General features: G+C 43.4%; 1 protein-coding gene across 2 annotated transcripts in view; it reads right to left on the minus strand.

Annotated features, from left to right (window-relative positions):
• The window catches only part of LOC105475692 (insulin like growth factor 2 mRNA binding protein 3), a 154,851-nt gene that overhangs the window by 93,449 nt on the left and 41,002 nt on the right, over nt 1-20,400 (minus strand). For both annotated transcript variants that reach the window (XR_983577.3, XM_011731161.3), the window contains exon 3: nt 9,422-9,470. Coding sequence is in view for 1 of the 2 variants with exons in the window: in XM_011731161.3 (XP_011729463.1) it covers nt 9,422-9,470 (49 nt within the window). In the remaining variant the exon portion in view is untranslated. The remainder of the gene's footprint in view (nt 1-9,421; nt 9,471-20,400) is intronic.

The raw sequence follows: 20,400 nt of genomic DNA on the forward strand, positions 1-20,400 counted from the left end.
CTTTTGGTCAAGTGCAGTGGCTCAAGCCTCTAATCCCAGCACTTTGGGAGGCCAAAATGGACTGATCACCTGAGGTCAGGAGTTTGAGACCAGCCTGGCCAACATGGTGAAACCCCGTCTTTACTAAAAATACAAAAATTAGCCAGGCATAGTGGTGGGCACCTGTAATCCCAGCTACTCAGGAGGCTGAGACACGAGAATCGCTTGAACCCGGGAGGCGAAGGTTGCAGTGAGGCGAGATCGCACCATTGCACTCCAGTCTGGCTGACAGAGCAACACTCCATCTCAAAAATTAAAAAAAAAATAAAGATACGAAAGAAAAAAAAAAAAAAAAAAAAGGCCGGGCACAGTGGCTCACACCTGTAATCCCAGCACTTTGGGAGGCCGAGGCGGGAGGATCACAAGGTCAGGAGATCGAGACCATCCTGGCGAACATGGTGAAACCCCGTTCCTACTAAAAATACAAAAAAAAAATTAGCAGGGTGTGGTGGTGGGCGCCTGTAGTCCCAGCTACTCGAAAGGCTGAGGCAGGAGAATGGCGTGAACCCGGGAGGCGGAGCTTGTAGTGAGCCCAGATTGCACCACTGCACTCCAGCCTGGGCGACAGAGCCAGACTTTGTCTCAAAAATAAAATAAAATAAAATAAAATAAAACAAAATAAAAGAAAAGAAAAGAAAAAAAAAATAGCCAGGTGTGGTGGTGCACACCTGTAGTCCCAGCTACTCGGGAGACTGAGATGGGAAAATCACCTGAGCCTGGGAAGTCGAGGCTGCAGTGAGCTGTGATTGCGCCACTGCACTCCAGCCTGGGCGGTAAGTCAAGATTCTGTCTCAATCAACTGATAAAGGGCATGACGACCTTTAAGATGATCATATCCAGATAAACTATAGAAGCGCAGGACAAAAGTCCAGGCAGCACAGCGCAAAGGACATGGAGTAAACATGGAGGGAGCAGGGTCGGGTGAGAAATGCTTGCCTCATATACCATTCATACATACTAGTTGTAGGGAACTCTGGTATTCCCCCTGCACACCCATCACCAGATTACTTCTAATGATGTGAAGTTTGGCCCATCCCAGAGCAGCCATGCATGAAGAACTCTACTGTCCACAGTTCTTTAAACAGAGAACTTTACTAATAACTTCCCCAAGGAAGTTCATTCATCAGTCGTAACCATACTTTACTTCCAGACCTGGGGAGGATTCAGTTTCTACTGGCTTCACTGTCAAGCTTTTCAGAGGCATGTTGAAACCAAATGATACTGGAAGAAACAGAAACAACCCTTTGGGAGGAAGTTTTCTGTTAAAGCAACCTGATCGACACTAGACACTAACACTTTCCAGCTGCATGATCCTGGAGAAGCTACTTCACCTCTCTGTACCACCACTGCCTTACCTGTACAGTGGGGACATGGGACTGCTGTGAAGATTAAAACATGTTAATTCAGTGCCCAGCACGTAAGTGCCTAGTGTCAGCCACTTACTGGCCAAGTGCTCAAAGTCAGGCCACTGACAAGAAGAAAGGCATCTACTGAGAACACGCAGTTCATCTGCTATTTATTTAGAACTCCAAGCTGTCTGCTATAAAGGCAACCTTTAAATTGGTTATTTCTAATATTTAACATTTCTGACTCCCATTGCTTCTTCTCGCTCGCTCATGGAAAATCTCAACATCACTGTTTCTACAGATGTTTTCCTCTGTTGAGTTAAAGCACCTCACGGTGTTAGCTTTACATCCAATTACACTTAAAATGCTTCTCAGCCAGGCATAGTGACTCACACCTGTAATCCCAGCACTTTGGGAGGCCGAAGAAGTGGGGGGATCACCTGAGGTCAGGAGTTCAAGACCAGCCTGGTCAACATGGTGAAACCCTGTCTCTACTAAAAATGCAAAAATTATCCGGGCATGGTGGCACACGCCTGTAATCCCAGCTACTCAGGAGGCTGAGGCAGGAGAATGGTTTGAATCCAGGAGGTGGAGACTGTAGTGAGCCGAGATCACGCCCATTGCACTCCAGCCTGGGCAACAAGTGTGAAATGCTGTCTCAAAAAATAAATAAAATGCTGCTCATTTCTATTTGACATTCATTCCTGTATCCATATGGACCAAGTAGCACCTAACACAGCACCAAAAACAATCAGCAGTTGGACAGAAGATGAATGACAGCTCCTGCCTTTAAAGATGCCAACATCCAGCAGGGATGTCACCTAACTCACTCCGTGGCCCCTGCCCACTCTATTCCCCAGGAAGTCATCCACCTCCCCACAAACCTCAAGACAGCTTTCCACTTCTCAGCACACCTTCATCCAAGGCTTACAGTGGGGTCTCTCTGAGCTATTTTATGTTAACTATAGTATTGTTTTGTTTTTCCTCCAGACTAGATAACATGGCATCACTACTTTCCCACTTATTTCTTTTTTCTTTTCTTTTTTTTTTTTTAAAGCAGAGTCTCGCCTGTTTCCCAGAAGTACAGTGGCACAGTCTCAGCTCACTGCAACCTATGCATCCTAGGCTCAAGCAATTTTTGTGCCTCGGCCTCCTGAGTAGCTAAGATTACAGGCATGTGCTACCATGCCTGGCTAATTTTTGTATTTATAGCAGAGATAGGGTTTTGCCATGTTGGCCAGGCTGGTCTCGAACTCCTGGCCTCAAGTGATTTGCCTGCCTCAGTCTCCGAAAGTGCTGGGATTGCAGGCCTGAGCCACCACACCAGGCCTACTTGTTTCTTCTAAATAAGGAATACTTGGTTTCCCTTCTTTGACCAGAGACTCACTTAATATTCATCTTCCCAGATCAATTAAGTCCAGGAAAAAAATCAAATATGCAAGTGTTGAAGTAAAACCAAGAAACGTTCTGAATTTTCTAGCAAGACTGTGATTTTAAAGTATGTATTCCCCATAAGTACCTGTCAGACCACATATTCAAATCTTTGCTCGGAAAACAGTCATTCCAGTCATGAGCGATGTGGGGGCCCCACCAGCATATAGAACCTGGTGATGCAGGTGACTAACTGTAGCACAGGCTGTTTCCCCACACAGTAAACATGGGGAAATATTGTTTCACCTTCCTCATCAGCCCCCAGAATGACAACCTTGCCTGCCCTTTCCTCTAGGACCACTTCATTTACTTAATGCCTTCCTTTACATAAGGTCTTATATGCTTCACTTCAGGGAAGGTAACCCCAGCTTTGGGCATTTTTTTTTTTAGACAGAGTCTCACTGTTGCCCAGGCTGCAGTGCAGTGGCGCAATTTCCACTCACTGTAAGTTCCGCCCTCTGGGTTCATGCCATTCTCCAGCCTCAGCCTCCCCAGTAGCTGGGACTACAGGCGCCCGCCACCACGCCCACCTAATTTTTTTTGTATTTTTAGTAGAGACGGGGTTTCACTGTGTTAGCCAGGATGGTCTCGATCTCCTGACCTCGTGATCTGCCTGCCTTGGCCTCCCAAATGCTGAGATTACAGGCATGAGCCACCATGCCCGGCCTGGGCATTTTTTGGGTACTTATTAGGAGTTTTGATTCTTTTGACTGGTCAGAAAGAAATAAGAAAATAACATTTGGAGAAACTGAGAAATCATTTCCTTAAGACTCTGGCCTTTTTTTTGTTTTTTTTTTTGAGACAGAGTCTCACTCTGTTACCTAGACTAGAGTGCAGTGATGCGATCTTGGCTCACTGCAACCTCCACCTCCCGGGTTCAAGAGGTTCTCCTGACTCAACCTCTTGAGTAGCTGGAATTACAAGCCTGTGCCACCACACCCAGCTAATTTCTGTATTTTTAGTAAAGATGGGGTTTTCTCCATGTTGGCTAGGCTGGTCTTGATCTCCTGACCTCAAGGGACCCACCTGCCTTGGCCTCCCAAAGTGCTAGGATTACAGGCGTGAGTCACCACAACTGGCCCCATTTATTATGTATTTTTTACATACAAAAAGACATTCCTGCCGGGTGTGGTGGCTCATGCCTGTAATCCCAGCACTTTGGGAGGCTGAGGTGAACAGATCACTTGAGGTCAGGAATTCCAGACCAGCCTGGTCAACATGGTGAAACCCTGTCTCTACTAAAAATATAAAAATCAGCCGTGTGTGGTGGCAGGCACCTGTATTCCCAGCTACTCAGAAGGCTAAGGAAGGAGAATTGCTTGAACCAAGGAGGAGGAGGTTGCAGTGAGCCAAGATCGCATCACTGTACTCCAGCCTCGGTGACAGAGCAAGACTCCGTCTCTAAAACAAAACAACAACAACAAGACATTCCTTAAATTTAGAAAATGGAGCCCACTTGAGAAATTGAGTAGGCAAAAGAAAAAATATCTAAAGGTGTTTAACGTCAAATACTCCACTAGGACTTTCTCCCAAAGTCCTACCCTTTTTCACTCAAGGAAGGGCTCTCAAATCCTCTTCCTAATGTACACCTCCCTTGTGGCATCTGAATGTCCACATCGTTGTCTGCTGGGACTGTTTCTGTGGAGGAGCCCTTCCAGTTCTGGTCACATTGAGTCTACTCTTCAGGTACCTCAGGCAAAACAGTGACGGATGGATGAAAAAACATTTTCTCTTATTTCTCTGCTATATTCCATATATTTGGGAGAAAACAAACCTACCTAATTCTCTAGCAGTGAGTCCTTCAAAAAGTTAGTCTCCCGCCAGGTGCGGTGGCTCACACCTGTAATCCCAGCACTTCGGGAGGCGAAGGCAGGCAGATCACAAGGTCAAGAGATAGAGACCATCCTGGCTAACACTGTCTCTACTAAAAATACAAAAAATTAGCTGGGCATGGTGGCGCGCGCCTGTAGTCCCAGTTCCTCAGGAGGCTGAGGCAGGAGAATTGCTTGAACCCGGGAGGTGGAGGTTGCAGTGAGCCAAGATCGTGCCACTGCACTCCAGCCTGAGTGACAGTGCAAGACTCCGTCTCAAAAAAAAAAAAAAAAAAAAAAAAAAGGCTCCCTGTATCTCCATGTGCCATAAACATTTAGCAGAATCCAGCGCCCACCCATAAGTGCTTTATCATCATCTAAAACTAAATGGTTAGAAACTGTTTAAACCTGCTTGACACAGCATGTAAGATATGCTGCTCAGAGAACTTGGGGAATCCCCTTCTGATCATTTAGTAGTATATGGTGGTATACAGATAACATAAATAATGAAGATCTAACAGTAACAGAAAGGTAACACTCCAGTTACAGATCTTACAAAACGCCACATGTCACGAGCGTTTCTGCTGTGGTCCCAGATTCTGTCACCTCTTCAGTGACTTCACAGAATCTAGCTTACAAGATGACTCCTAGAATTGGGGGAGGAGGTTGTTTCACTTCAAGGATAGAAGTTTACCTTGATATTAAGCTCTCAGTTCCATCAGACAGGGTATATGAGGCATTAGGGCAAACAAAGAAAAATAAGCTCTTAGTTCCAAATGTACTTCTCAGCTTTGTGATGCTGCGTGTAGGACTCTGGACTCTAATCTCTCCTTTGCCAGCTGTTACCTGCTAGTTTCTGCCAACAGAAGGCACCAGAGAGGTACTAGAAAGCAGGAGTCGGGGTAGAGACGACATGCTCTTGCCCGTCTGTCAGTCGGCATCCCCACACCCACAGGTCCCGTCCATCAGTCGACATCAGCAGGCCCTGTCAGTGGGCATCCCCATAACGGCAGGCCCCTGTCCATCAGTCGGCATCACCGCATCCGCAAGTCCCTCTCCATCAGTCAGCATCACCGCATCCCCAGGTCCCGTCCTTCGGTTGGTATTACCGTACCACCAGATCCCGTCCATCAGTCGGCATCACCCCATCCGCAGGTCCCCATCCGTCAGCTGGCTTCACCACATCAGCAGGTCCTGTCCGTCAGTCGGCGTCACCGCACCACCAGGTCCCGTCCGTCAGTCGGCGTCACCGCACCACCAGGTCCCGTCCATCAGTCGGCATCACCGCATCACCAGGTCCCCGTCCATCAGTCGGCATCACCGCACCACCAGGTCCCGTCCATCAGTCGGCATCACCGCATCACCAGGTCCCCGTCCATCAGTCGGCATCACCGCATCACCAGGTCCCCGTCCATCAGTCGGCATCACCGCATCACCAGGTCCCCGTCCATCAGTCGGCATCACCGCACCACCAGGTCCCGTCCATCAGTCGGCATCACCGCATCACCAGGTCCCCGTCCATCAGTCGACATCACCACATCAGCAGGTCCCGTCCCTCAGTCGGCTTCACCGCATCCGCAGGTCCCTCTCTGGCAGTCGGCATCACCGCATCCGTAGGTCCCTGTCTATCAGCCGGCGTCACTGAATCAGCAGTTGGTTACATCCTCTAGCTCCTCTGGACACTCAGAACAAGATTTATAACTCCTCTCTCTTCCCCCCATCCCAGGCGCCAGCCCCAGTCAAGGAGCTGCCATTGCTCAGAAATCTGAGTCTCAGGTGCTCAGGGCTCTTCCCTCCAAGTCTCTACTAGGATCCAAAACCTCAACTTCCTGTTTGGCCTTCCAGCCCTCAGGCCGTGGCTGCTCCTTACAGTCACTACTCTGGATTCTCCTTTGTTCTTTCGCCTTTCAGCACCTGTATGATTCTCTCTGGTGAAATACCGAGGGTATTATCTGTGCTCCTGCCTGGATCTCACTGAGACAAGCACAAAACCGAAGGCTGAGAGCTGGTGAATTTGTTGTTGTTCTTATTATATCATAGCTAAAACATATTGTGTACTTATATGTACCAAGCACTGTTTTAAAGGCTTTAGCATGCATAATCCTATTTAATGCTCAAAGCAACCCAATGAGGGGGCCACCATCATCACCCTTGTTAGAAACGAGGAAAATGAGGCTCAAAGAATTTTAAAAACCTGTTCAGAGATCCCATAACAGATCAGAGATCTGTTCATAGATCACACAATGAGAAAGCAGTGGAGCTAGGACATAATTCTAAGTCTGACCTCAAGGCTGCCCCATTTCCTGCACAATAAATAAATAAATAAAATAACAACTATAAGGCTTTTTTAGGTGCTCCATGCTGCTTCACGGGGCTATTTACGTTGCTCACAAAGAACTTACTATAGTGGTTTTTTTGTTATCCTCTTGAGTCTTACTCATAACAGGCCTCTTCCCTTTTTTCATCCCACTGCTCCTCTAGCAAAACAGTAGCATTTGTCCTGTGGAATATCCCATATTCAGGACATGGCTAGTTGTTTCTTTGATGCATCATTTAATTTGTCCCTCTATCTTCTGTATTTCTTGTAAACTCAAAGTTAGATTAAGACTGAAGCCAGTTGAACCTATTTAGATAAGACTATTTTCTCTGTGGTGACATGTATATTCTACTGCATCAAAGTAGAAGGCACATAATGTCTGCTCATTCCACTTTCAGTGATTCTAAGATTAATTAGGGACTGAAAGCCTAATCTTCCATTATAAAAGTTGTCCGGAACTGCAAAATTATCACTGTTTATAATAAGGCTTTGGCACAGAACAAGCGGCATATCCAGCGTGAATAAATAAAACATATACAGGCTGGGTACAATGGCTCATGCCTGTAACCCCAGCACTTTGGGAGGCTGAGGCAGGTGGATCACCTGAGGTCGGGAGTTTGAGACCTGCCTGACCAACATGGTGAAATCCTATCTCTACTAAAATTACAAAAAAGTAGCCAGGCGTGGTTGGTGGATGCCTGTAATCCCAGCTACTCAGGAGGCTGAGCAGGAGAATCCCTTGAACCTGGCAGGCGGAGGTTGCAGTGAGCCTAGGTTGCACTATTCCACTCCAGCCTGGGCAACAAGAACAAAACTCCATCTCAAAAACAAACAAACAAACAAACCATACAAAGTGACCCTTCTCGAAAAGGAAATAGTGTTCCCTCAAGTCTTTAAGGAAAAAAAACACCTAACAACAGCAGCTCATCTTATTCCTAACTCTTAATAAAATTGTTTTTGTTGATCAATATGTAAACAATCATTAAATTTTTAAAGGGAGTCAAAGGTGAAGAATTCCAAAGTCTAGCCAAGCATCTTACGATTCAGTGTGTGCTCTTAATTAATTTTATCTTGCGTGCCCATATTTGCTCATTTGAAAACAGAGATAACCCACTAAAACTTGACACTATCCCAAAGGACAGTAAGGAGAGTAAAGTGAAATACAAAAATTAAGAAAAGTTAGATATGGCAAATACCCAGAATGAGGGAAAATGCAATAAAATAAAGGCTAAATTCTCTAAATTTGAAGAGATTATGAATGAATTAAAAGGAAACTCTGCCCATAGCAGATATGCTAGTACTCTAATAATTTACTTAAACTTGGTTTCTACCATTTGGCTATTTCATAGAAAGCTACATTACACTAGATGTAGCTCCCTGAACAAAAAAATCATATTGAATTACATTTTAAATCATATTTAATATGGCTCATCTTAAAATAAGGGGATCAAACTAATAATCTTGCTATTACAACACTTGAGGACCTAACCCCCAAGCTACCGAATTCCCTAAACAAATGTTTATCTAAAACAGGAACATATAAAAAAAAGTTTAATATTATAACCCACCAATTCCATCTATAAAGTATATTTTTAATGCATTATATAACTTGCAATATATTCAGCATATACCAAAAACCAACCCCTTCCTGCAAAACTTAATCTCAATAATATTGTTTTGAAGATAAATATTCTCAGCACAAATCACCTGTGACTGAGAAACCTTGGAGAATCAGACTTAGATCAACTTCCCACCAAAGTAACCTTTTAACCAAACAGAAGACCAGTGTAAAACACACTTAACTAGTTACTCTTGTTTTTTTTATATTAGAAATACATAAAAGCTAAGCAGTTTCTCTGCACCACCCTCTCCAAGGTGAGTTTTAAGAACTTTCAGGTTCCATTGTCTGAAGAATCAAAAGACATTTTATTTTAGCCCTTCAACTACAGGTGTCTCAAATTCTCACCATGACATCATTATTATGCTTTGGAAATTGCTGACACAGGCTATTCAATTGTGCTAAATAGTTTGTGTTTGTGCACATTACACAATCAGTGCAGTGCCATCATCTGAGCAAAAGGAAGCAGAATAACATCTTAAAATAAAAGCACAAAGTAGCAGGTATTTGTTGTTTTAAAACTTTGCCAAGATAGGAGCTTCATGTTTAAATACAATTGGCAAATTCATCAGAAAGAACTGAAATCAACAAAATCCTTTTGGGAAGGGACTGAATGAGAAAGATTACCTAGTTACCCAAGAATATATTTCAATTTTTGGTATCTTATGCCAAAGAGCAGATTTTTAAAAGATACACTGTGCCCTTATGAAGAAAATCCCACACTAAGACATGGGTCATAAGAGAAGAATTTTATGTTCTAGCACACCCAAGAGTTGAAGAAAGGAGAAAAAGCTTTGAAAAAACTAACAGCAATAGGTTTCCATACTTAGATCTTAATTTTAAATAAAGAAATTCTTACCTCCCACTGTAAGTGAGGCGGGATATTTCGTATCTGAAGTTTCCGAATCCTGCAGAAGAATTAAAATGTTTTTTAAAAGAAAAAAAAAACATAAAAGCAAGACAATAATAGCCAACATGGAAGTTTAGAAATTACTTAAAATATTAACTCTATATTAATTACAAACCAATATCTATTAAGAAAATACAGCCCAAGAAGGAAAAGCAAAGAAGCAAAGTCATAAAATGCAGAGACCATTTGGAGATCCAGTATTTATTGGACTGTTATGACTTATTTTAAAAGTCACTAAAATTGGTAGACAGAATGTTTAAAACACACTTATCTGATGACTACATTCTAAATTCAAATCCTTTAGCTTCAAATTAGGCATCCCAGGACACAAACAAGGCCTCAGTCCAGGTGATATTACTCTGACCGTCACAGCTAAGGAGTCCATGGATAAAACTCAGGGAAATAAAAATGAGGTGTGGGTGGGAGGAAATTACACATTTATCTTCACTATCCCCTAACTGAAATTTAACACGTCCTTCAATTATGAATGCTGGCACTAAACCACAGAATTACAGTACTTGTAATTTTGACATCAACATAAATCAGATATTTTCATACCACATTAGACTGTTGAAGATCTTTAAATATCATCTACACTCATTACTGTGAAACTTAGATGTGTTGCTAGAACTTGTTACTTATTATATTAAGCACCTATCACTGAGTTTTAACATTCTGCTAACTACATTTCAAAATAATTGGCTTCCTTTACAATCCTATGTATTTTATGCATTTTAAGACATCCTAAGGTCGGGCACAGTGGCTCATGCCTGTAATCCCAACACTTTGGGTGGCTGAGGCAGGTGCATTACTCGAGGTCTGGAGTATGGGACCAGACTGGTCACGTGGTGAAACCCCATCTCTACTAAAATTACAAAAAAGTAGCCGGGCATGGTGGCAGGTGCCTGTAGTCCCAGCTACTCCAGAGGCTGAGGCAGGAGAATCTCTTGAACCTGGGAAGCGGAGGTTGCGGTAAGCCGAGATCACATCACGGCACTGCAGCCTGGGCAACAGAGCGAGACTCCGTCTCAAAAAAATAAAAAATAAGACATCCTGAAACATAAGAAGAGATCCAGAGGTTTCAGACTGCGAAAGTAGTGCACAGTACAGAAAATGTGAAGAATCAGCACCTTAGTTCAAATGCCCCCCAAACATGTATATACAGACATATAAGGGAAGAGGGTGATGCAAATAACACAACTGTATGTTAATTGTATGAGACCATACTATAGAAGTCACATGTCAGTCACCTCCTTTGAAGGAGGAAGAATTTAGTCAACTAGCTATTAAAAACAAAATAAAACAAAAACTAGCAACTGAGCCTGACATCTCAAGTGAAATAAATTACTTAACTTCTACAATTAGAACTATAGGACAGGCGGCCGGGCGCAGTGGCTCACGCCTGTAATCCCAGCACTTTGGGAGGCTGAGGCGGGCGGATCACGAGGTCAGGAGATCGAGACCATTCTGGCTAACACGGTGAAACCCTGTCTCTACTAAAAATACAAAAAATTAGCCGGGCGTGGTGGCGGGCGCCTGTAGTCCCAGCTACTAGGAGGCTGAGGCAGGAGAATGGCGTGAACCCAGGAGGCGGAGCTTGCAATGAGCCGAGATCGCGCCACCGCACTGGTCTGGGCGACAAAGCGAGACTCCGTCTCAAAAAAAAAAAAAAAAAGAACTACAGGACAGGCCTTGTGGCTCATGCCTGTAATCCCAGCACCTTAGGAGGATCACTTCAGCCCACGAGTTCCAGACCAGCCTGGACAACAAAGCCAAACCCCATCTCTACAAAAATCTTTAAACATTTTTTTAAAATTAGCTAGGCATGGTGTTGCATGCTTGTAGTACCAGCTACTCAGGAGACTGAGATGGAAGGATTGCTTGAGACCAGGAGTTCAAAGCTACAGTGAGCTGTGACTGCACCACTGCAATCCAGCCTGGGCAATAGAGTGACACCCTGTCTCAAAAAGAAAAGACAAGAAAAAAGAAAAATAAAAAATAGAAAAAAACAAAGAACTATAGTGAACTTTTCTTTCCAGGTCAAATAATCCACAATTTTGAAGTATCAGAGCAAAACACCAGTTTAGTCTAGATTCATAGCCTAGTTCAGTCCTTTGCCTCTTCCCTTTCCCCAAAAGGGTGAGAACAAACAAAATACCACAGCTGCCACTGATCCCTTCGAGAACGTCAAAGAAAATCTAGATTAACTAAACTCAGGTACATCCTGTCTACAATCATAAAATGGAGGAGGAAAGGAAGAGAAGCACTTTTACGTTATTTTCATGACAAAGTAAAAGCGCAGTTATCAGGGTAAAATATACCAAAGAGATAAAAGAGAATGCCAGTTTAAGAGAAAAAAAAAATCCAAACTATAGCTAGTATAGATTTACAGATAAAATGCTAGTTTGGGATTTGTTTCAAAATAACTCATGTGGTAATAACTGTTAAAGCTTCAGGACAGGTACCTCTCTGCTTTTATGTAAGTTTTATAATTTTTCTTTTTGTGTGTGTGTGGCAAGAGTCTCGCTCTGTCGCCCACGCTGGAATTCAGTGGCACAATCTCAGCTCACTGCAGCCTCTGCCTCCCGAGTTCAGGCAATTCTCCCACCTCAGCCTCCTGCGTAGCTGGGATTACAGGCATGCGCCATCACACCCAGCTAATTATTGTGTTTTTAGTACAGATGGGGTTTCACCATGTTGACCAGGCTGGTCTCAAACTCCTGACCTCAAGTGATCCACCCACCTCCGCCTCCCAGAATGCTGGGATTACAGGCGTGAGCCACTGTGTCGGGCTGTATTTTCTATAAAAGGTTTAAAATATATACCCTAATAAAAAGATCTGTAATTCATAGATTTCACAACTGTTATATGTTGCTTCAGTTAAAAGAAAAATTGCGGCCAGACATGGTGGCTCACACCTGTGATCCCAGCACTTTGGGGGCTGAGGTGGGCGGATCACCAGGGGTCAGGAGTTCGAGACCAGCCTGACCAAAATAGAGAAACCCCATCTCTACTAAAAATACAAAATTAGTTGGGCGTGGTGGCACATGCCTGTAATCCCGGCTACTTGGGAGGCTGAGGCAGGAGAATCGCTTGAACCCAAGAGGCAGAGTTTGTGGTGAGCCAAGACTGTGCCATTGCACTCCACCCTGGGTGACAGTGAGACTCAAAAAAAAAAAAAAAAAAAAAAGTTGCTCACACTGTATTTACCTGGCTAATGAAAGTATGATTTACTACATATATGCAAGTACTGATCTGGTTTGTTTTTTGTTTTTGTTTTTGTTCTGTTTTGAGATGGAGTCTCACTCTATCGCCCAGGCTGGAGTGCAGTGGCGTGGTCTTAGCTCACTGCAATCTCTGCCTCCTGGGTTCAAGCAGTTCTCCTGCCTCATCCTCCCGAGTAGCTGGGACTACAGGTGCATGCCACCACATCCAGCCAACTTTTTATAGAGATGGTGGCCTCGCTATGTGGTCCAGGTTCATCTTGAACTCCTGGACTCAAGCAGTCCTTCTATCTTGACCTCCCCAAAGTGCTGGGATTGCAGGCTTGAGCCACCATGCCTGGCCCTATTCTGTGTATCTAACACAGTAAGGATTTGCAGCAGTGTTAAGAAACTAAGTATTCACCTCCACTGGCCTCATTTTGGAGGGTGTATATATTACCAAAAAATTTTCCCAAAAGTACACATGCAAATATACATGGAGAGTTCAGGTTAATTAGCACAGGATCATACACATTACAAAAATAAATATTCGCTTCACAAATAGGATACTATCTTTTGTTTATTAAGAGTAATCCAGGCGGTACACAGTGGCTCATGCCTATAATCCCAGCCCTTTGGGGGGCCAAGGTGGGAGGAGTGCTTAAGGCCAGGAGTAAAATTAGCCTGGCCTGGTGGCACACGCCTGTAGTCCTAGATACTCAGGATGCTGAGGTGGAAGAATCACATGAGCCCAGCAGTTTAAAGTTTCAATGAGCTATAATCATGCCACTGCACTCCAGCCTGAGCAATGGATTGAGACCCTGTCTCACACACACACAAAAAGCAATCCATTTGCCATGTTTTCCCAAAGACTTCTTAAGAATCTCATACTCAAGGATCCCATGGATTTTCTACCCACTCTTCAAAATGTACATCCAACACTCATTTAATTATTGGAAATTTGAATGTTACTCCAGAATAATTATTTCCCTTAAATGGTTTTCTAGCTTCCCTTACCTGATACTCTCAAGTGTCATTTTAGACAAACATCTGAGTTATTTTTATGCAGTGTTTTGCTTTGTTTTTCAGATGGGAGTCTCGCTCTCTCACCCAGGCTGGAGTGCAGTAGCGCAATCTCAGCTCACTGCAACCTCTGTCTCCCAGGTTCAAGCAATTATCCTACCTCAGCCTTCCTAGTAGGTGGGATTATTAGATGCCCATTAATTTTTGTATTTTTTTTTTTTTTTTTAGTAAAGATGGGGTTTCACCATGTTGGCCATGCTGGTCTCAAACATCTGATCACAAGTGATCTGCCCACCTCAGCCTCCCGAAGTGCTGGGATTGCAGGTGTGAGCTGCTGCGCCCGGCCCTGCAGTTAGTGTTTTGATATCTAGAATTGTTCTTTCCCATTTGTTCAGTAACTAATCTTAAACTGTGTGACGTTTACCTCTGGCTCCTAACCCTGTGCTCTGCTCTTATCAGTACAAGAGCCAAAAGTCTCAACATTAACAGGAATGAACCAAAGGCATGAATTATAATCATCCAGCAGAGATAAACACAAACTTATGGCATGGAAAGAACTGGAGAAAAATCTATCTCAGTCAGCTATACAATTAAAATACTCTACTGCTTCTTTGGTTATGTTCCATCTGAGATTTGAGAATTAGTTTATGTTTCGGTTTGATTCTAAATACTTACAAGTCAAGAAAAGGTATTAATATTTTAATAGAGTGTTTCTATCATACTGGTTACCAAGTCATTTAAGTTCAATTTAACTACCAGCAAATAAATTAGTGTTTCACCACCTCCTAAAATACCCATAAATACACAGGATGCACACTCCATAACAACAGGGACTAATTAGGTTATCTTGTTCGTTGCTGCATTCAGAGCTTGAACAGTGCTTGGCATCTGATAAGTATTCAACTGATAGTTAAAATCTGTTACAATATATAGACTGGGGGGAAAAGAAAAAAAGACTCACAGAACCACCATCCAGAAACTAACATTTCAAATGATTTTCTTATAGCTTATAAAGGGACCGAGAAAAACAACTGCCACGCATTTCTGAGAATGGAAAAAAAAAAAATTGAATTATTTAAGCACTTGCATTATTTTTTAAAATTCAGGCTGGGCACAGTGGCTCATGTCTGTAATCCCAGCACTTTGGGAGGCCAAGGCAGGCAGATCACGAGGTCAGAAGTTCAAGACCAGCCTGATCAACATGGTGAAACCTCGACTCTACTAAAAATACAAAAATTAGCTGGGCTTGGTGGTATGCGCCTGTAATCCCAGCTACTCAGGAGGCTGAGGCAGGAGAACTGCTTGAACCCAAGAGGCAGAGGTTGCAGTGAGCTGAGACTGCACCACTGCACTCCAGCCTAGGAGACAGAGTGAGACTCCGTCTCAAAAAAAAAAAAAAAAAAAAATCAACACAGTTTAAGGGTTTCCCCCACCAGAGGGGAAACAGGGTAAATTTTAGTTCTCAGGCTAATAGATTAAAAATTTAAAGGCCAGGTGCAGTGGTTCAAGCCTGTAATCCCAGCACTTTGGGAGGCTGAGGTGGGGGGATCAAGAGGTCAGGAGTTCAAGACCAGCTTGGCCAAGATGGTAAAACCCTGTCTCTACTAAAAATACAAAAATGAGCCGGCTGCAGTGGTGGGCACCTGTAATCTCAGCTACTCCGGAGGCTGAGGCAGGAGAATCGCCTGAACCCAGGAGGTGGACATTGCAGTGAGCCGAGATCGTACCACTGCACTCTAGCCTGGGCAACAAAGCAAGACTCCGTCTCAAAAAAAAAAAAAAATTTAAAAACTGCCCACTCTGCTAGAAATATTAGTTATTATGAAAATTTAATAATCATTTATTAAAAGCATGTTTAATTCCAAAAGAAAGAGTCAACAGTAGGCCTGGCAGGGTAGCTCATGCCTGTAAACCCAGCACTTTGGGAGAACTGCTTGAAACCAAGAGTTCCAGACCACCTTGGGTAATAAAATGAGACAGCCCCCCCCACAACAGCCCTGCCTATCTACAAAAAAATCAAAATTAAAATTAATTTTTAACAAGAGCCAATAGAGCAGCTCATGTAGACTCTGAAGGGCATCTTCAAGATCTTTAGTAATCGATGAAACTGATTTAAGTTGATTTTAGAGAAATCTAATTGACACCAACTAGAGAAAGTGAGCCTCCATATACCCATCACCTGTTCCAATTAACAAGTGTGATATATGATAATCTGATCTTGTGTATTCTATACCCAAACCTGTACCAAGTCTCCCTTACATAGCATGCCATGCTGAAGTACTCCAGTAAACAACAATGAAAAATAAGGAGCTTTATTTCAACATAACCACAACAGCATCATTGCTCCTAAAAGTGATTAGCAAAAATTCCTTGCTATTAGATATCCAGTAAGTGTTTATTTCCGATTGCTAATAACTATCTTTTTACATGAGGTTTGTTCATATCAAGATGCCAACAAGATACACACATGCATACAGCTGACATGCTGATATATAATCTTAGGTCTATTTAATACAAGTTTCCCTTCACTGCTTTCTTCACAATTATGTAATGGTCCAAAGTCAAAATCCTACACGATTACTCATTCTGGATTTTACTCACTGCATCCCCCTTTGTATCGTTTTAATAATTGTTTACTACATGGAATTAGATATATAATAACGTGTTTTTTCTGAGACAGGATCTTGCTCTATTGCCCAGACTGGAGAGCAGTGGTACAATCAGCTCACTGCAGACTCAAACCCCTGGGACTCAAGTGATCCTACCATCACAGCCTTCTTAGTAGCCGGGACCACAGGTATACGCTACCACGCTGCCCAGCTAAATTTTTTGTAGAGATGGGGGTCTCACTACATTTCCCAGGCTGGTCTCGAACTCCTGGCCTCAAGCAATCCTCCTACTCTGGCGTCAATAATATATAATTTGTTTATATACATAAGACATCTATGAACCCACCTCCAATAATTAGAAGATAATTGAAGATAATTTGACACCTCTCCCCCAACCCTCCTCCTCCCAGAATATAATTATCACCCCTAATTTTTTTATTCCCATGTTTTTACAACAGTTAATCTGTTAAAACTGACTTTTTTAGCTGGGCATAGTGGTGCATGCCTATAGTCCCAGCTACTCGGGAGACTGAGGCAGGAGGATCGACTAAGCCCTAGGGAGGTCAAGGTTGCAGTGAGTGGTAGTGGTGCCACTGCATTCCAGCCTGGGCAACAGGGTGAGACCCTATCTCAAAAAACAAACAAAAAAACCTTGACTTTTAAAAAGTAGACAAAATGCTGCTAGCAGTCTTCAAAAATGACCAAAATTGGCTCGGTGCAGTGGCTTGCGCCTATAATCCCAGCACTTTGGGATGCTGAGGCAGGCAGATCACCTGAGGTCACGAGTTCGAGACCAGCCTGGCCAACATCATGAAAACCAGTCCGTACCGAAAATACAAAAATTAGCCAGGTGTGGTGGCACAGGCCTGTAATCCCAGCTACCTGGGGGCGCTGAGACAGGAGAACTGCTTGAACTCAGACGTTGCAGCAAGCTGAGACTGTGCCATTGTACTCCAGCCTGGGCAATAAAAGCAAAACTCTGTCTCAAAAAAAAAAAGGCCAAAATTGCCAGAAATGGTCGGGGGGAAAAAATTTAATGAGCGAAACTTAATACTATCTAGTCAGTACTCAAATTTTCCTGATTAAAAAATATCTTTCTTAACAACTGGTATGTTCAAATCAGTATTCAGATTAAGATCTATATGTGGCATTTGGTTGATTATGACTCTAGTCTTATAACCTAAATGTTGCCCTTTTTCTTGCAACTTATTTGGATAAAAAACCTAAAATGCTGTCCCTTGTCCTCTAGTTTATCACTGTCTGGAGTTTGCTAGTGACACTCCTGTAATAGTGTTTAATACATTCCTCTGTTCCCTATAAAGTTGTAGTTAGATCCAAAGGCTCAACTTGGTTTCTCGTTTCGTGTTTGGGAGAGGCAATATTCCATAGGGAGTGTTCTGTTCTTCTATGGGAGTTGTTACCTCTGATGTCTTTCTATGATGTTGGCAGCTACTAGCTATCACTGCCTAAACCCATTATTTCATTCAAGGTTGAAAAATCATGATTTTCTCATTCTATCATGCCTTCTGTGTTTTTTAGCCAGAGTTATTCTATAAAGAACAAGTGTCCCTCATCAAGTATTTGGATGCTCTGAAGCATACTAAGTACAGTAAAGACAGGATACTTTATTCTTTCCCTTCTGCAGCAGATGGTTTTGTGCTTCTTACCACATCACCTGACTCATCGCTGTGGTGGACAATCAATCAAAAACACATTTCAGTTGTCTCGCTTCTTTCCACCCGTAAGCACACACCTTACACAAGGCTGCTTCTTTATCTCAGGGCTTTCTCCAAAGCCTCTAGAGTACAGGAGCAGCCCAGAAACACTGGACAGAGAAAATCCTTAAGAACATGCATAGGCTGGGCAAGGTGGCTCACGTCTATAATCCCAGCACTTTGGGAGGCCGAGGCGGGCAGATCACGAGGTCAGGAGATTGAGACCATTCTGGCTAACATGGTGAAACCCCATCTCTACTAAAAATACAAAAAATTAGCTGGGCGTGGCGGCGGGCGCCTGTAGTCCCAGCTACTTGGAAGGCTGAGGCAGGAGAACGGCGTAAACCCGGGAAGTGGAGCTTGCAGTGAGCCGAGATTGAGCCACTGCACTCCAGCCTGGGCGACAGAGTGAGACTCTGTCTCAAAAAACAAAAAACAAAAAACAAAAAAAAATTTATAAATGTAGGTGTATGAGGGTGGGGGCAGGGAGCTCCAATTTTTCAGATAGATAAACCTGGGAGGTATTCTGCGAATTTCTTGGAGATCCCATTTCCCTGCAGGAAACTCAATAAAGTACCTATCATCGGCTTTTCCTAACTCCCCAATTCATTCTCCCCCTTCCCTCACTTCTTCTTGAAATTATCTCTAAAATAAACCAACTTTGGCAAATCCCTGTCTCAATCTCTGCTTTAAGAGGAGTCCAGGCTGGGCACAGTGGCTCACATCTCTAATCCCAGCACTTTGGGAGACCAAGGTGGGAGGATCACTTGAAGCCAGGAGTTAGAGACCAGCCTGGGCAACACAGTGAGACTTCGTCTCTACAAAAAAATTAAAAACTAAAAAATTTTGCCGGGTGTGGTGGCTCATACCTGTAATCCCAACACTTTGGGAGGCAGAGGCAGGCAGATCACCTGAGGTCCAAAGTTTAAGACCAGCCTGGCCAACATGGCGAAACCCCATCTCTACTAAAAACACAAAAATTAGGCTAGGCACAGTGGCTCACGCCTGTAATCCCAGCACTTTGGGAGGCTGAGGAGGGTGGTTCATGAGGTCAGGAGTTCAAGACCAGCCTGGCCAAGATGGTGAAATCCCATCTCTACTAAAAATACAAAAAATTAGCTGGGCGTGGTGGTGGGCATCTGTAATCCCAGCTACTCAGGAGGCTGACGCAGAGAATTGCTTGAACCCAGGAGGCGGAGGTTGTAGTGAACTGAGATCGCACCAATGCACTCCAGCCTGGGTGACAGAGCGAGACTCCCTCTCAAAAAAAAACAAAAAACAAATAAAAACAACCAGGTGTGGTGGTACGCACCTGTAATCCCAGCTACTCAGGAGGCTGAAGCAGGAGGATCACTTGAACCCAGGAGGTAGAGGTTGCAGTGAGCCAAGATCGTGCCACTGCACTCCAGCCTTAGACACAGAGTGAGACTCCATCTCAAAAATAAATTTAAAAAAAAAGGTTGGGAGCAGTGGCTCATGCCTGTAATCCCAGCACTTTGGAAGGCCAAGGCGGGCGGATCACAAGGTCAGGAGATTGAGACCATCCTGGCTAACACCGTGAAATCCCATCTCTACTAAAAGATACAAAAAATTAGCCAAGCATGGTGGCACGTGCCTATAGTACCACCTACTCGGGAGGCTGAGGCAGGAGAATCACTTGAACTCGGAAGGCAGAGGTTGCAGTGAGCTGATATCACACCACTGCACTCCAGCCTGGGTGACAGAGTGAGACTCCATCTCAAAAAAAAAAAAAAATTTATTGGCTTATCTTTGATGCTGTATAAAAGAAAAAATATATATATATTTACATATATATATTTAAAAATTAATGGGCATGGTGGTACGTGCCTGTAGTCCCAGCTACTTGGGAGGCTGAGGTGGGAAGACTGCTTGGGCTCAAGAGGTTGTGAGGCTACAGTAAGCTATGACTGTGCCACTGCACTCCAGCCTGGGAAACAGAGCAAACCTCTTTTTCTGTTTTTTAGGGAAAAAAAAAAAAAAAGGAGTCCAAAGACATTATTTCAAATTTTTCAGAATAACGTGTTAGGGCCCTGACATTGCCCAAAGACAACCAAATATTTCATTCCTTCAGTATCATTATTAATTCAGAGTCATAAATATTTTGCTTGTATCAATCTTTTTAGATGCTCAAATTGTCCCATCTTTGGCCAACAAAACGGCCTCTTCACGTTGGCTCCTTCATCTTTTGATGTTACTCCAATAATATTTGTGAATACTTCTGCTTTCTGTTATGGTGTGATATTCTAGGTCTAGCTTGTATGTTTCTTGTCCCCGTCTTTAATCGGCCTTATCAACATGGATCCTTGATCCCTTTTAGTCAGAAAAAGTACAGAGAGACTACAATCTGGTCACTAGAG

The sequence above is a fragment of the Macaca nemestrina genome, chromosome 4, assembly GCF_043159975.1.
Source record: "Macaca nemestrina isolate mMacNem1 chromosome 4, mMacNem.hap1, whole genome shotgun sequence".
Taxonomy (NCBI): domain Eukaryota; kingdom Metazoa; phylum Chordata; class Mammalia; order Primates; family Cercopithecidae; genus Macaca; species Macaca nemestrina.